The following is an 18513-nucleotide window of genomic DNA, read 5'->3' on the forward strand; positions in this document are numbered from 1 at the left end:
GTTCCATAAATAAAGTTCCAACTCGAAACCGAGACCCAATCAGCACCAATGTCAAACTCCTTTATATTTTGAACTACGTAGGAGATTCAGTGAAGACTATCGGAGAGAAGGATCGGCTGTGCATGATACAAAGCTGACACTTTCCTATTAGCCGGATATATTATTTCCTCGCGTGATCTGGAGAGTTTCATGAATTTACACCATCTCATGAAGGTTTAGCTTAACTTAGGACGAACGGGAAATGCTGTTGCGGCGGCTACGGTGCTCAACAAATTACATTTCGAAACAGCGCGCATATAGCTCTGCGAATAATATTAGAAACCACTATGTTTTACACTCTTTTCGCAAGATGTTTACTCATCATCTGATAAAACGATGATTTTCCTCCATTTTCATAAACAATTATCAACAAATTGATCGGTAATTTGGTGTTTAAAAGTCATTTTTTACCAATGTTTACAGAAAATATATGCACTATGACAGAATAAAATAAAATCAGCAACACTTTCCTTCCAGCGCTATCTGCGAGCGGTTTCAACGTAGAATCGCCAATAACGAAACCGTTGATTCCGTAGTGAGTACAGTTGAGAGGTATTCGTAGAAAGACACTGTTGCGGGGGGCTTTCTTTTCGTTGAAAAACGTCGGGCAGTCGAATCTGTAGTTCAAAACATCGGACATCATTATAGCACGTAATAGGTATCATCCCATTCGTAACTTGGCAACTGGGGTGGTTTGTTTCACGGAAGCCAACGGAGGGCAAGACGAACAGATTTGCAATTCGATAAACACCATTGAGGTAGTAAAGATTCCATTCTTCAGAAACTTCTGACTTCAGAATGTAAATGCTGTTCCCATTGCGAAGTTCAAACGTGTTTCGAATACAATGAAAAAAAAAATTAATTCACTACGCAGTACACTATGCAAACTGAATGGAAAATTTTAACATCAAACTAATATTTGCGAACAAAAAAAAACCTGCGTTTCATCGAAAACCCATCTTCCAAACGAAAAAAAAAAATCAACTCGGAAAAATTGTAAAAACCTAGTAGGCAGTGCATGTACCGCTGTTCTGCGAACAGCAAACATTTCCCCTCCAATGGATTTGAGTGTCATTTCCAGCGACGCCTCCCGTGAACGGTTGCCAACAACAGCACAGGTTGTAGTAGCAGCACGTAAAATTCACAGAAGACACGTTTTTGCCAAGCCGCCATTTTCGCCGGATGATTATAATCTACACAATTCTAGGAAAGTTGTCATTACAACTGCTTACTTTTGCTAATTTGATTTCCATAGGTCGCTTCCCTGAATTAACATCAGAAACCCGAAAGGCAGTCATGATGCTCATAATCGTTCATGGTGGAAAGTTATCCTACCGTGTTAACAACTTTGTTTGCGGAGCTTAAAAAAAGTTTTAAAGCGAGTTAGCAACTTTGTTGATGGAGCTCATATTATTTTTTTCTACGGAATTCTAAGAAATGTTTTGTTTTCGAGCAGTGATTCTCAATCAAAATCGGAACTGATGTCACATCGGTCACATCACAAAGCAACCACTGATCTAACTGGATACGCCGGTTTCGTGTCGCAGCAGGCGTGAACGAGCTCACTCGAGTGTCAATAAAAACAAAACAGAAGGCGTTGCGACGATTTACGTTAATCGTTCTGTTGTTCGCTTTAATTTTTATTCTATATACTGAAATAACCGCTTGCTGGTTTCTATGACTACGGATGGAAGTAGAGTTCGGCAGGCGAAGATGATCAACGCCATATTTGGAGCTTAAAAAAACTGAGCGCAGAATGACGACCATATTTGCGCGACAATCGCGGCTGTTGGGCGGGTGACTTAAAGCCCACATCATTGTAGGGAACAATTGCGCATCATTTAGCTACATTATCGAATGACGGTCAAACTAGGTGTTTTTGTTAAAAAGAATTGGATTTATGAATGCTTAAATTCCTGAAGTCTTGGATTACATGGTTCTTGGATTTTTAAGCTCTTTGACTCATGGCTTTTTAAACTTGGAATATTGGAGCCTTAGGTTTCTGGAATCTACATTTATTAAACTTCAATTAATGAGGCCTGTTTGGCCGTCTATGCAAGCTGATACCCAATGTCAACTTCTTTCTTTGAGCAGCCTAGATAAGCCGTGTAGTGTGAAATGTACTACGAACCACATGTTCCGGTGGTTAAAACCTACCAAACAAATAATTCCAATTGCCAAGTTTCATGCAAACCCTACTATGGTTCAATACTCTCAATCCCTAACGGAGTCTGGGAAGTATTGGGACGAACTCGTCAGTATGAATCCCTTCCTGCAATACTATAAGTCAGGGATGTGAAGTGAACTGTTCACGCAAAGGTGAAATCGATTATCGGCGATTTAGGGCAAGTCTAATACTAAATCATATACCTTCAAAAGTTAGAGACAAGTAAGGGTAATATTCATATCAACAGCACGATTAATCAGTTCCCAAATTTTTTGGACCTATTAGCCTAATCTCCATATTTCTAAAAATAATGAAGAAAATAATTCACTTACACATTAAAGCAGAGTACGTGAAATACTCTTGGCTGAGCAAATTTCAATTTGCATATCAAAGCAACAAATCAACAATAGATTCATTACACAAGTTGGTTGGAAGACTAGAAAACTTGAAACAAAAGAAATCGCACTTGCAGCTTTTCAATGTTTACAGTTCAATGCTATGTTAAGTTTGAGCTAGGAGCAAATATACGCTTGGAAACACGACACTGACTATGAAAACAAATAAGGGATGCCCTCAAGGCGAAGTTCTGTCACCCTTATTATGGTCATTAGTTGTAGACGAGCTATTCAAATCATTAACTAAACGGGGGTATGAAGTGTTTGGATTTGCAGATGGGGTCGTTTCTCGTGAGGGGAAAATGTTATCTCAAATAGACTGCAGTCATTTTAGTTTGGAACATTGTTACTTCATGGCGCTACTGTACATGTGAATTTGTTCTCTTCAACTTGTACCAGTTCGTTTTTTTAACATCCTAGAAGGTTCGTATCCTCAGAAAAATCGTTCAAAAGCATATTATCTCAGAGCTCTGCCGCAATGTGGCGCTAGTGTATATGTGAAATAATACATGGTTGTACATATTTCTCTGATGGTTATGCGACCTCATCGAAATTTTTAGAGGGCTATACCACGTGAATGTTATGTTTCTATTCGGAACTCTCTCACTGCGTGGCACTAGTGTACATACATACGAACTAGGGCACATTGAACTTGGATTATTATTTGATGTTGACTGTCTAGAAAGTCGACATCTTCAGCAAAGTCGATTATAAAACCAAGGTCGAGTGGATAGCAAGCTGTTTAGTACGGAATTCTTCCCCTACGTTGCTCTGGTGTACAGCGAAATTCATAATTTTTTGTTTGGTTCGAAACTCTGTCATTATGTGGTACCAATATAGATATTAAGTAAGTACATTTTAACTTGTTGCATTTCGACAAATGTTGTATCTTCAGAAAAGTTGTTCATGAGATCAGGCCCATGTGGATTACAATCATTTCGATTTTAAACTTTACCGTTTCGTAGCGCTAGCGTATATGTGACACTGCATTTTAGAACTAATATTATCTAGTGAAACTCATATCACCAGCGAAGTAATGTAGAAAGGCATTATGTTAGCGTACAGGTGACATAAATTATTATTACAAATAAGACTATTAGAGTTGACTCTGTCACTACATGGTGCTTGTGTGTTTGTGAAATATTTCAAATGCAAAAGTTGAACCAGTCCTGAAAATCTTGGAAGTAAAAAACTAATTATTATCACGTAAACAGGTTGGAATAGTTTGAAAATGTATGAAATTAGTGTCGGATTCTAATTAGACGAAGTCAAAACGCAAATTCCATAAATAATTTAATTATAGGTTTTGTGCACTTCACGCGCAAAGATGGCTTTAAACAATTTTCTCCCTAATGGAGAAAAAAGTTTTTAGCTAAGTTGTTCTCCACTAAAGAGAAATATAGCATAGTTCACCTTGCATTGGCTTGCTAAGCCAAACCAAATGTTTCGATTTTATTAGTTCATCTTAAAATGTACTTCTTTTCTTACGTCATCTTTGAAACACTGGATATAACAAGTTTAAAAGTTGATTATTTCACAAATGCCCTGTGGTAGCAGAATTCCGAGTTAAAGTAATTATCATCCTCACGGCATTTGCCTTGTTATACATTAAACTGAAGCAACGACCTTTCAAGATAATCAGAATCACTTGATTTGAATAATTCACAATTAATTATTACAACAACTTTGCTGAAGACATGAACTATGTAGGCCGATAGAGAACCCAGATAGAACAAGATAAAATACTCAACTTCATGAGCACACTAGCGCCACCTAGTGACAAAATTACGTTTGTGGAGTCTGGAGTCTTTAATTCATGGATTTAGGCATTTCTGGATACTTGCATTCTCGGAGTCTTGGATTCCAGGGTTCTTGAATTCTCGGTTTTATGATTTCCTAAAGTTTTTGATACTTAAATTCCTTGTTTTCTGCATTCTTGATATAAGAATTGCTGTAAGCTTTCGCTCTTGGATTCAGGATACTTGTTCTAGGATCCTATACTGTTGGATTGAAAGATTTATATATTCTTGGATACATGTATTTCTGGAGTCAAGGCACCAAGATTTTCATATTCATGAATGCTAGGATTGTTGGGTCGTGAATTGTTAGTCTCATGTTTTCTGGAATCCTTAATTATTGGATTGGATACAGTTCTTCAATGATTGTACTGCTTAATTCCTATATTTAACAATTTTAAGTGAAAATATTGGTATCATGAATTGCTGCTGCTAGGATTTATGAAGTCTTGACCTGTATTCGTAGCATCATGGAGTCTTGAATCCTTCTTTTAAGGGTTCTCTGGACTCTTCGCCTACTACACGCACACTCCATATAGTTCAAACGCATTCGCTTCACTTATCGCTTCCGCATCGCATAAGCATGTCATCGGTCTAAAGGTCTCTATTGAATGTTATATGAGTAAAAAGTAACGAATAACTTTAACTCGTCATATTTATAATGTAGGTAGGGCTTCTGCTACTCATCTGGTTCAGTAATACGCCCGACTGACCCTTTATTTCAGGGCGGTAAAATGCGGCCCATCAATCATTCCGTACACAAACGAGGAAACCGGAATAGAAATGTACAATAACAAAACCACGAATTCTATTGTGACAGTACAGTAATTTTACAATAATTTACAATGAATTCTAGTGTTACGCTACAATACAAAAACAGTAAACTTTACCGTTTCTACAGTAAATTTCAATGTAAGGTCAACTTTTACAGTAAAAACGCTTTTAATCCACCTAACAGTGTGATGAGACATTTCTTATAACTCTTATCACTCTCTTCGGATATTATATCGTTTGAGAACATTTAGAACTTGATGCTTCGCGATGTTTTTGATAACACATAGGGTGATGAGCCTATTTGCGCCATGTTTCTATTATCACCCTACCCATTTGAAGCCGTTGGCTAGAGCAGTGTCTGCCATCTTTGTTCAACGCATTGAGTCAAATGGTAGCGCAACAATAGGGGCACTCGATTCGAGTTTTCATTGTGCGCAAACACGAGAGTTTTACTGTTTTCAACGCATTTGTGTTATTATATTGGTTCTTAACAACGAAGCGAAGCGGTTGATGTCCATTTTTACGCATTCCATTGATTGTAAGGCAAGAAATGACCGTATTAGTGAGGCACCTTGTTTAGTATGGTGAAAATAGGCTCATCACCCTACTACATGGGATAGTGGCAGGACTCAGAGAATCGCTCAAATCAGCATAGGACAACATCAGTGCTAGAAATCTCAAACCAAATCAATGGGAAGGCGAAAAAATGGCCCATAAAATAGACATACAGACGAATTATTGCTAATGCTCTGTTAATAAAATATCTAAATTCCTCAATCAATGCATTGTGGTGCGAAAACTGATTTTCCTAAAGGGGTTATGTATATTGTACTGAGCCAAAAAAATCGATTTTTTTTTAATCGATTTGAAGTTTATACTTTACTCAAATTTCCAACGCGACTGAGAATTAAGAAATCAACGCTTTTTCTTGAAAAAAAACACCATTCAAAGAAAACCAACAGTGCATATTTCCAGACTTGGTTTTATTTCCTATTTAAGAACTATTGTGTTTTTTACATCCTAGATTGCATGATTCAGTGATCGAAACCCAAAACTTCATGAAGTATTTGAAATTATTAAATTAAAATTTGTGTTTGCTATTGAAATTGACAAAATGATTGTATATATAGTATATAGTCCCTTTGGCGATTGTTTACTTTTTCGGTCCCACCTATCAGCATTGAAGTATCGCCCTTACGTTTTTTTACAATACCACTTCTACAATTGGTGGGGGTTTGGTGAAAATCGATCTTAATGTCTAAACGGCATATTTCCGAAACCGTAATTTTTGAAGTTTTAAAATTATGCAGAATTAATTTTTCAGAAAATAGTAACAGAGCAAAAAAGTACCAAAGTCCAAAAAAATCAATTTTGGTCAAACGTTATTTTTTCATTTGGCATCAAAAATACAAATTTGATTTTTTTTTTTTTTTTTTTTTCGAGAGTTGTCCTACTGGAGCTGTAGAGCTAGGTTCTCGGAAGGGCTCCCCGTCAGAATCACATACTACAATTTGCAGACGAGACAGGCAATGTCGCCCAATAAAACACTGCAATAGGCCAATTGTAGCGGGCCGTGATTCTGAATGTGATATTCATTGTACGGTTCAGGCATGTGCGGGCGTAGGGAATCGCGTGTATCATCGCGAAGGGCTCGAACATTTGTACGTTAATGTGCTCGATCGCGTGTGCGTTTGTATGTCGCGTGTGCTAACGTGTAACTTCGCGTGCATAAATTCTATTTCATAACCGTGTGCCTTTCGCATATTCGCGTGTGTTCTAGAATAATCGCGCGCAGACCGTGAATCTGATACTTAATTTTTTGTGTACGGTTCAGATTCCAGAAGGAAGTGGGTTCTTCCATATCATTAGAGTTCCCAATCATGTCGTCGTAGAACGCGTGGTCTAGTGGATATGAGCAAAGCTGCCATTTATACAGATTTATCCGTATAATACAGATTTTTAAATGCCAATACAGATTTGGTACAGAATACAGATTTAGCACAGATTTTCAAAAGAATAAACAGATTTATATCGATTTTTTTTAATCTAATCGGAAACCAATTCTTGTGTGACCATTTCTTTAACAGTTTTTGCAGCTACCGTTGTAAAGCAAATCATTATCGTGCAGATGCAGGTAGTTATGATGATCTCATTTCAAAAATAGTTCTTAAAATTCTCATTTATAGTTATACAGGAATATTATCTTTACACTATACTTTGAAGTAAAGTTATAATTCACATTATAACTCTTCAAATTATAAAACTTCCCTTATTTCATTCAATACAGACGAATACAGATTTTTCAATGAGACAATACAGATTTTTTAACAAATGATCTGGCAGCTCTGGATATGAGCTTTATTTTTTTTTTGATTGGTCCAACTGAATGTATAGACCTAAATTGCTAGAATGAAGGTTAAAGATTTCCGGACGTGACCGATTCATGATCGCGCATTTGCGGGTTGGCGTTTGAGATCGCGTTTGTAACTTCGTAAGTACTAAAACGTTCACACAATTGCCGCAGTGTTATCAAGTTTACGCGATCGCGGGCATAGGTGTGCGTAGATGATCGCGAAGGGCTTAAGCGTTCGTATGTTGACGTGTTTGTCCCGTGTGCTCGCGTGTATGTGACTTCGCGTGTATAAATTCGATTTTGAAACCCTGCGGTGATTTATATATTCGCGGACCGTCATTCTGATCTTTAGTTTTCGGTGTACGGATCACATTCTGACAGGGAGAGAGTTACCCCATATCACTAGAGTTTCCGGCCATGTCGCCATGGAACGTTTTGTCTAGTGGATATGGTAGTTATTTTTCAATTTTATTATTTTTTTAATAATTAACAAGGACCTAGATTGTTTGTACCGAGGATAGATACTTCCGGACGATCCCGATTCATGATGGCGCGAGCGCGGGAGTTTGTAGGTTGACACTTGAGATCGTGTTGGTAAGTTTATGAGTGCTGAGATTTTCACCTTATCACCGGGGTGTAATCATGTTTGCGAGTTCGTATGTTGCTTGGAAAATCGCGAGGGGCTCTAACGTTTGTGCGCTGACGTGATTTTGTAACGTATGTTCTTGAATGGTTGCGCGAACCGTGAGTCTGATATTAAATTTTCAGTGCGCGGTTTGAATTCTGGCAGAGAGTGGGATCGTTTATATCGATAGGGTTCCCGGTCATGTCGCCATGAGACGTGTTGTCTAATAGGTATGGGCGTATTTTCTTAAATGGTCCAGCTGAAGGCATGGACCTAGGCTTCTAGGATCAAGGATAGACTTTCGGACATGACCGATTCGTAATCGCGTGCACGATGGCATTTTTGTAGGTTCCCGCTGAGACCGCGTTTGAGAATGTGTGAGTGTTAAGACGTTCACTATCACCATCTTTGTTGACCCAGCTGAAGGCGGGTGTAGAATGGCAGTATAGGACTCGAAAAGAAGAAATAAAAGACAATATATGAGAGACGTAATAGATTAGATAGGTACAAGATACAGCTGAAGTTATGATCATCACATGAGACATACATTAGTACTTCAAACACTACTAATACTTGAATAGCCAATCACCACACATAGCACATCCTTTCTCAATTATCTATTTGTTACTGGTTGATTGTTGGTTATGAGCTGGTGAATAGAGGAAAGGTATAGAACAGACAAAAGGCTCATATCAGCCCTCCCGGCCTCCTCGACACACCACTATCGAGGCGTATTGTAATCAACATCTTGAAGCGGGCTTCTTATATAAATCAAATCCTCAGTAGTCATAATGTTTGGTGGAATATTACCATGAGAACTAATTAACCTCTAGTAGTAGAACTTGGTGCAAATAAAAACTAAAAAGAGCGAAGGTCCTTATATTTAGATAACTCTATTGAATATATTGTGGCTTGATGATGTTTACAATACCGTCAATCCCATCAACCTGCGAGAGGGGGCATCAAAAATACAAATTTGATTTTGAAAATTTTTCATTTCAGTTTATATGGGAATTTGCTGTGTGATTGCACTCTTCAACTCATAACTCCGGAACCGGAAGTCCAATGAATAAAAAATTCAATAGCAGCCGATGGGAAGGTTGTACCTTTCATTTGAGACTAACTTTGTGCAAATCGATCCAGCCATCTCTGATTAACAGAGGTCACATTTTTTCCCACATACATACATACGTACACAGACATTTTCCGATCTCGACGAACTGAGTCGATTAGCATATGACACTCGGCCCTCCCGGTCGGGATTAGATCGACGAATTTTAGAGTGAATGAGAAAGGCAAAAACATTTTTAGCAAATGTTGAAATTTATGCATTTTGTGGTGAGCAGTTCTATGTTTCATAGACATTAAATCAATTTTAACTTCGCTTCCTATTAAATAAAGACCCTTGTTACAGTACATCTCTACAAAAACGAGATCAATTTGAAAATAAATCTGAGGATTATGATTGATTACGGAACTCTGGAATTTTCTGTTGGAATGTTTTCAGGCAGGAATTTGATATTGATACAATCAGACAACTGTGAAAGCAAGACCAATAGATCAGTTACATATCAGGACCCCATTCCGACAATTTATCAAAAGTCCTCATGATGTTTACAACAACAGGTTATCAATCTACGGATCAGATAATTGTTATTGTAATATTGAATTAAATCAGTCTTAAATAAATTTTCAACTTCAATCCAATATTTTTTTGGGTGTGGTGGGGGGGGGGGGGGGTTGTATGGTATTAAACTCCAAAACCTTCTCTTGACTACGCCGTTGCTTGGAGTTATTTATTTCGCTTTTCATTTTCCGATATGTTTCAGATCGAACCGATGGTCATAAGTTAGAAAAATTGCAGTCAGAAGGTTCGCACAAATGAACATTTTTGCACTGACAAGTTATCAAGTTCCTTCCAGACAACTTGGAAGTGTTCGGTGATTATTTCTAGCGGTTGTAGATAGAAAAATGAAATACAAAATTCGATTTATCGAAATAATGTTTGGCTTATTTCAATGGATTATTACTATATTGAACAATAATTAGGCGACAAAGAGTAATCAACAAACAACAAGCAATAATTTTTAAAGTATTCAAAATAGATATTATAAGTCTTCAGTAAAGTTATTCGCAAAAGTAAAAGCTACAAATTTGCTGAAGGTATCATTTCGATATAATCACTTCCAAGAAAATTTATGAAAATATCTCACTCATAGGGGGATTAATCAGCAAAAGCATAATACCAAAAGAAAGGGCATATTGCCTCCATTAAATTCTCCGAAGATACTATTGACTTAAAATAAGCCGTTTTGGCGTTAATAATAGATTACATGTTTTGGTCATATTTCTGGCAATGGGAAATGATAAAAATCTTTCGTCCGCATTTAATGTTAAATATCTCTTTTGATATTAGTCCGATTTCAACAATCTATAGCTTGTTCGAAAGGTATTCGATAAAGCTGTCTAAAAACATATGAAATGGTAATCTATATTGTCAATTTCGGCAGATAATTTAAAAAAACTGCAAAAAACGCCATTTTTACACATTCAAACATTCATATCTTGGAAACCAAACATCAGAATCAACAACAAATTAATAGCGTTCTTACTGTTTTTTAGTACTTTCATTTAAAATTGGTTTGGATAAGATCGGTTCAGCCATTGCTGAGAAACACGAATGAGAATTTGTCCGTTACATACACACACACACAGACACACACACACAGACATTGTCCCAAATCGTCGAGCTGAGTCGAGTGGTATATAAGACTCGGCCCTCCGGGCCTCGGAAGAAATCTTGAAAGTTTGAGCGAATTCTATACATTTCTTTTATAAGAAATGTAAAAAGGGGGTGGTTATGTATCTTAACAATAAAAAAATCGATTTTTTTCCATACATTTTTTTCTCGAAAACAGTAAAATTCAATGTAAATTTGCTGTATCAATTTTTTGTTGAACAGTAAAATTGATTGTTACATGAAATGTTATTGTAAATCTACTGCGGGAACTCTGCGTCGAACAATGTTGAAAGAGTAATAACTATAATATTTATTGTTTCTTGATTGTTTGTAGGGTAAGTGCTATTGTAAAATTCTGAACGGGAAAATACTAAACAAAGATCTCAATTTTTCTGTTTATATATTCAATTTTCCTTACTATTGATGTTCAATGATAATGCTGGCGACGAGAAATAGTGTCATCTTCAATGAGTTGTATAAGGGGTCCTCAACTCTATTTACTGTTCATGCATAAATTTGGTTTATTTCAATTTGTCTCCGTAAGAAGAAAAACCGCACATTTGATGATATTAAACAGTTCTGGTATGAATCTAGCATGAGAAATGGATAGTTCGCAACCCAGCCATAACACAATTTTAGGAACGTACGAAACAATAGCTCTTGCAATCTAAACCAATATTGGATCATTTTTTACACAATCAACACGTTCGATCGAAGTAAAATTCCTGACCACGCCACCGATAGCTTGAACTCCGCAGATTCAAACCATCCAAGTCCTATGCACTGAATTTGGACTATGACCACAAGGTCAAAATTAAGCACAAACAGCTTATTTGTCATACCCCAACCAATCCCAATCATCATTAGCATCTAATACATCATTCATTCAAATTTATTCTCTACCAGCTAAGCACTCAACATTTCGCTTCATCCCTCCAAAGGGGGTTTCCCCCTCTGTGCGGTGTAACAATAAGCTCTGTCACTCTAGTCCCTGAAGCAACATGAAATCCGTTTTAAACGGCATCGGCCATCATTCCGCTGAGGCGGGCGGGAAGGGGAGGGGCGAAAAACAAGGGCGATGACAGCGACAGGCAAGTACACTGTCCCTAAAACAACACCTGAATGAAAACCGTGCACTATACCGTACAACAGGTAACCTATAGGACCAAAAATCCCTGTGCGGTACTGCGGTGATGATGGCTTCTAGGCTGATGGTGACGAACTCAAACATAACCTCCTCACACTGCGCTGTTTCTACGGGTGGAAATCGTAGCAATCCATGTAATTTCCATACAAGCACGTCGTGTAAAGACTTCCACCTGTCAATTAGTTAGTCGAAGCAAATGGTTCTACACACACGCAGATAGTCTATTCTAGTCTCGCGACACATAAGTAATAATCATAATAATAATGGACCATTTGTGTGTTTGTCAATATCCTGTCGGTCAAGTCTGACCTGCCAGTCAGCCAGCAGGACACTAGTTGACAGTCAATCGGCGTATGCGAACGATACGTGACGGGACACGTAGAGTGCTGCAAATGGCCTACTTGTGTGGTATCGCGTTGCGATTTTTTCTTCACAACCATTCATGAAGAACAGTAGTGCATCCTCGTTACTGAGTCGCGGAACCGTGGCCCCCGGTGCGGTCAGTGTTAGTTTAGATGATTCCTGGACCGGGCGCAGTCTGCTGAAAGCTCTGAACCGGGTCGGACCGATCGGTGGAAGTTTTGATGTAAGTATTCATATAGAGAGAATGGTGTTTACTGGGGTGGTCTACGGCGGTGGGAGAATTTAATGGCTGTGTGCCAAACGGCAGATGGCGCTGACAGTGGTACCGGTGGTTACGTTTTTCAAGTTTACGAAGGTTATTGATTTCTGATAAGTGCATTGAATAATTCATGCATGACCGTATTCCTTTGCTTTTGTAGTTGCTTTGTTGCATTGTTGCTCGTCCGTTGGAAGCTAAAATCAATAACTCTGGATGTCAAGGACTTCGTTGATAGGTTAACTCTTGTATCATGGTAGAAAAACTTCAGCTTCTCTTAACAAAACGACAGGATAATCAAAAACTTAACCCGTCATCAAACAGCAGAGAACAAATAATGTACATAGGGTGATGAGCCCATTATCGCTATGTTTCTATTATCACGCTACCCATTTGAAGCCGTTGGTTAGAGCAGTGTCTGCCATCTTTGTTTAACGCATTGAGCCAAATGGTAGCGCAACAATAGGGGCACTCGATTCGTGTTTTCGTTGCGCTCAAACACGAGAATTTCACTGTTTTCAGCGCATGTATGTTATTATCTTAGTACTTAACAACGAAGCAAAGCTGTTGATGCCAATTTGTACGCATTCCATTGTTTGTAGGCCGAATAATTAATGAATCAGTGAGGTGCCCTCCTTAGTATGGTGAAAATAGGCACTTCACCCTAATCTGAGAAGAGCTGAACAGATCTGCACCGCTCCTTCAAAACCGTTTCCAGCAGTCAAATATTTGCAACCATCAACGGACGTTGATACAAAGGAAATGAAAAAAGACCACCATTATTAGCTCTAGTCAACAGTGAAGCGATGAAATCAATGCCCGGTTTCTTCGCAAGTTTTTTTTTTCTACCGTCATCCAAATTCTAGCTACGTCCGGATCAACTCTCTTCCTTTATCCTGTTTCCGCATTTCGATATACTTACTTATGTTGGTGAGTGTTAAAAGTGCTGATCCATCCCAACAGTAGCGAACAGATAGGGTATTGGATAGAAAAGTCTTCGCTAGAAAAAGAGCACTAAAATCGATTCGATTCGCTCAATTGCATTTTTCCGATGCCACAAAGGATGTATTTTGGATTGGATTGCATGACAGATCGGAACCACCTTAAGCAGAATTAAGAATTAAAAGTTCTGAAGCGTTTCTTAATCTACAATCAAACGTTTCCACCAGTTTCTTGAAACAGCGTTTCAACAGTGTCCGACTAATATCGATTTGGCAATAAAGCTCGTCTCAAGTCAAGTCGTTGCTTTCATTTTTGGAATTCATCTCAGTGCAACATACCATACCACGTTTGCAGTGCAAACGGATGACGATGCACCGAGCACAAGTCGAAAAACTTTGAATTGGCTTCCATCGACCCCGCTTACTTCTCCACACAATCTCTTCGAAATGCATTCGAGTGGAATTTTTAAATTTCCATCCCGTTGCTTTTACGAGGGTGGCCAAAAAGTAAACTCGGTTTCCCTCTGTACCTGTTTTTTCATCGATAGCGGCACTTTTAGAGTTACAATGACGAAAGACCAAGGATTCTGGTATTGGATTTCGAAATCTCATTTGTAAGCAAATTCCCTTCCCGTCGCATGATTCCACCGACGATGCTCATTACTTGCGCTCTGACTACTAGCAGTAAGAAGGAAAACTTGAATGAGCAGTCGACCAATTTCGTTTTTATTGGATTTCTACGTGGATACGGGGAAAAAAAGAAGACTGAGATCAACGGAGCGACCGGAAAAAATATTGAGAAAAGACAAAATTGTATCATAACCTCGAAAGCGCACCGTAACGATTTGACAGTTGCTCATCCCCACACCTACGCACATCAATCGCAGTAGCCTGATCCCGAAGGCATCAGGTTAGCTAACACCATCCAAGCGAATACGTAATTTATATATCACCGTCAATCAAAGCAATCGGTGCTTGACTGAAGGCGGCGGAAATTGTATCCTCTGGCTGCCTGTCTCGAGAGCTCTGGTCGCTGTCTGTGGCATTTCGATTGTCTATAGCTCTCCACCTTCGGCTTCGAATGATCTATAGTAGATGGGGTGTGAATTTGCTAGGATTGCAATACATATAGGAAATGTGCGGAACTTTTAGATTTTTGCTCTCTTCTCGTAACTCTGGATTTTGGGCTCTGTGTTCTGGACTCTGGGATCTGGCCTCTGAACTCGGAACACAGGGCTCAATATTTTGGGTTGAGGATTCTGGTCTCTGGACTTTGAACTCTAGTCTCAGGATTGTCATCTCTGGACTCTGAGCTCTAGATTCTGGACTTTGAACTCTGGATGCTGCACTCTTCACGCTAGGTTCTGAACTCTCGCCTCGAGATTTTGTGTTATAGACTCTGGATTCTGGCCCCTGGCTCTGTGCTCTGGAGTCTGAACTCTTGCCTCAGTAGTTTGGGTTAAGTACTTCGGGCTCTGGATTCTGATCTCTGGACTCTGGCCACAGTAATTTGGGTTGAGGACTCTGGACCCAGGATTCCAGACTCTGTTCTCAGCACTCTGGATTCTGAGCTCTCGCCTCGAGATTTTGTGCTGTGAACTCTGGACTGTAGACTGTGGTCTCTGAGCTATGGGCTCTGCGTCTTTAATCTGGACTTTGGACTTTGAACTGTGGACTCTGGACTCTAAATTCTGGACTATGCACTCTGTACTCGGGATTCTAGACTCTGGGCTCTCTTCTCGGGACTCTGGGTTCTGAATTATCCAATCTGAACTCTGGACTCTGAGCTGTGGAATCTGGTCTCTAAACTCTGGTCTTACTATATTAAGCAAGGGGCTCTGGACTTTGGGCTCTGGATTATGTGCTAAGGACTCTGGGCTCAGTATTTTGGGATATAAATTCTAGACTCTGATTTCTGGACTCTAGGTTTTGAACTCTGGGCTCAGGACTCTGCACTCGCAACTCTGCATTCTGGACTCTGAGCTCTGTCTTCGGAACTCTGGGTTCTGATCGCTGCGCAATAGACTCTGGACTCTGCGTTCTCGGCACTGAACTCTGGATTCTGGACTCTAGACTCGCCTCAGTATTTATGTTAAGGACTCGCGACTCTGGTCTCTCCTCGGGACTCTGGGCTATAGAATCTGGATTCTCTCCTTGTGATTCTGGGTTTTGGTCTGTGGGCTATGGACCATGCATAAAAATACACTAAAAAAATTCTGTTCAGGCAAGGAAATTTTTTTTAAATAACTTTTTTCCTTGAAAGTTCCCAACTTAAATTTAACATAATTACCTATATTGAAACAAAATTTCATCCAAATCAAAGATGGGTTTTTTGTAAATCGACCTTAAATTTTTAAAATCGATTTTTCCAGTGTAGGAGTCGATGAACAATTTTTTTTAATATTTTTATTCACAAATTTGACCAATTTTGTAAAAATCACTCCTACATTTTTTTGGTAGGATTTTTCATTTTTAGACTATAGTCATTTGACTTTTTGTGACAGAGAAAGTTTTAGAGAGTTCAAGAATCATGATCTTTGAATTACAGGATCTAGAATCCGTGAGTACTACTATCAAGGATCCTTGAGTTCGAGGATTACGAATACATATATTCCAGGATCCTTAAGTTCTAAAATCAAGAATCCTTGAGTTCCATGGTTAAGAGTCATCAAGTTCTAGGATCAAGAATACTAGTGTTTCAGGATCAGGATGCTTGACTTTTCAGATGATGGATCCAAGAGTTCCAGTATCATTGAGTTCTAAGATCAAGAATACCTGAGATACATGAAAAGAGCCTTAAATTTTATAATCAAGGATCCTTGAGCGCAAGGATTGATCCTCGATCAAGGATTTTTGACGTAGGACTACGTCTTTGTTTTCGATATGGGGGTGCACTCTGCAAATTCTACAAAAATGGCATGTAACGAAAAGTGGTCCAATTTTAAACGCATATAATTCAGCCATCTCACGATAAATTTTCAAATTTTTTGCACAAATCGCCCCGAAATACTTCTAAGAATAGATTCCAATAGATAAACCAAAAGATTTTTGATATCATTGGATTAAAAAATTAAATAATATACAACCTTGTCAAAATATCGCGCATTAGCACACAGAAGATAGCGCTTCCCAAGCCCTGTACGACGGATTGGTGTACCTAGCGCGCAACGCTTCTATGAATGACGTCATCATCGACTATTTAAAGAACGGACTTGGCCAGACACGCTCAGTTCCCTGTTGAACGGCTGGCGAAGCAGATCACTGCGCTCTGTTTTTTACAGCCAGTGTAGCTGAGCTAGAAGTCCATTACACTGGCTGTGGAGGGACGCTGCCCTGTGTCGTCCAACAGGCGACCGCTCCAACTGCTTCCTAAATGCCGCTGTAATGTTGCCAGTAAATTTTTGGTTTAACTAGCACATGTATTTGCTATTTGCGCTTGAAATTAAGTAATATAGTGGTAGTAATAAGCTTCCCATTTTGGTTTAAATGCAAGGACAGTTTTTAAAACAGGATTTGATTAATTAGTTTAGCTCATCTAAGCAATTTTATCAATTCTGTAATTTAAAAGGAATTTTACGGAACTTGGTGGATTTGGCCCCACTTGCAACTGGTATAATCAACCTGCACAAAGTGTTGCATAACGCAGGGCTGTTTTTTGGAACAAAATGTGTTATCATTCAGCCCTTCGCTATGCAAAATCACGATATTATGACAGATGGGCTAAGCGCGGCCGTTCCTTTCAATCGGGAAAGGCCGCGTGGAAGTTTGGTGAAATGCGCTAATAGTGTCGTGGTGGTACTAGTTGTCTCTTTCGTTCTACCCATCATCATCAGCGTTGTCTCATTTTGCATTGTACGCTTGGGTTCAATGTTTGGCGCGAATGTGTTGGTTGGTAGGGGAACTGGCGGTAAAATGAACACGTTAAGCAAAGTCATTATTTTCTAACTAATAAGTGAATGAGATATTACAATCACCTTATGTTTCTTGTTAGACATGTTTTGTACATATCTGGTAAAAATACTTCGTCATAAACACATTTTTTCAAACATGATTCTGGATTTTTAAACATGTCCAAAAATGAGACATGTTTATAGCGAGTGGGTAAAATGAACATGTGGCGGTGTTAAAATGAACAGCTTCTGGTGACCTGCTAAATGGCCTGTATGTATGCAATGCGCAGCGTTGGAAAGCATTTTCCGATCAATGCTAATATCCCAACAAATCATGAGCTTTGCATACACACAGGTCATTTTGCAGGCAAAAAAATTTGTCACGGAAGAATTGAATTTTCATGACGTAATATTAACCATTTTACAATCCTGTGGCATCGAAACACATCTACAAACATGGGGTTATCCATGGGTGTTTGAATTTTTAGGATCTGTTTGAGAGCAACTAGAAAGCTTGTTCTATACATGAGATGTGATTATATTGTCTAAAATTTGATTTTTCTTCACCGGTCCGGGTGTTTTTTCCCACACACTAAGTACTAAGAAAATAAATATTTTACATTAAGTAGTATAGTCCTACGTCTACAGTTCGTGCAACCCCATAGGGCTGCCCCTTGTAGTTTTTGATTCGGAATCAAGGATCTTTTCAATCCTCGATCAAGGATTTTTTCGATATATGAGATAGAGGATGCCTTTTATACTAGAACAAGAATTCGATCCTGGGTCAGGAATCCTTGATCCTGGAATCCAGGATACGTGATACTGTGGTACTCAAAAACTCACCAAAAGTGACGATGCAAAGACAAAGAACCTCTTGGGTATATAGGCCAATACTACCGAGGTACGACTGCACGATCTGACATATAAATGTAACAAATAACAGTACCGCCATCAAGAAAGCAAACATCAAGAAGGATGATTTCACGACGGTCGCCCGCATACCAAAAAAAGCAAACAAAACCAATCA

General features: G+C 38.8%; 1 protein-coding gene across 6 annotated transcripts in view; it reads left to right on the top strand.

Moving 5' to 3' along the window:
• Window positions 1-18513, top strand: part of LOC131676615 (mucin-5AC) — a 71259-nt gene that overhangs the window by 37835 nt on the left and 14911 nt on the right. The window contains exon 1 of one of the 6 annotated variants that reach the window (XM_058955784.1): window positions 12215-12622. The exons of the other annotated variants lie outside the window; for them this stretch is intronic. Within the exon in view, the coding sequence (XP_058811767.1) occupies window positions 12479-12622 (144 nt within the window). The 5' untranslated portion in view covers window positions 12215-12478. Of the gene's footprint in view, window positions 1-12214; window positions 12623-18513 lie in introns of those variants that run through there. 6 annotated transcript variants of the gene reach the window in all.

The sequence above is a fragment of the Topomyia yanbarensis genome, chromosome 1 (assembly GCF_030247195.1).
Source record: "Topomyia yanbarensis strain Yona2022 chromosome 1, ASM3024719v1, whole genome shotgun sequence".
In the NCBI taxonomy this organism is placed as follows: Eukaryota; Metazoa; Arthropoda; class Insecta; order Diptera; family Culicidae; genus Topomyia; species Topomyia yanbarensis.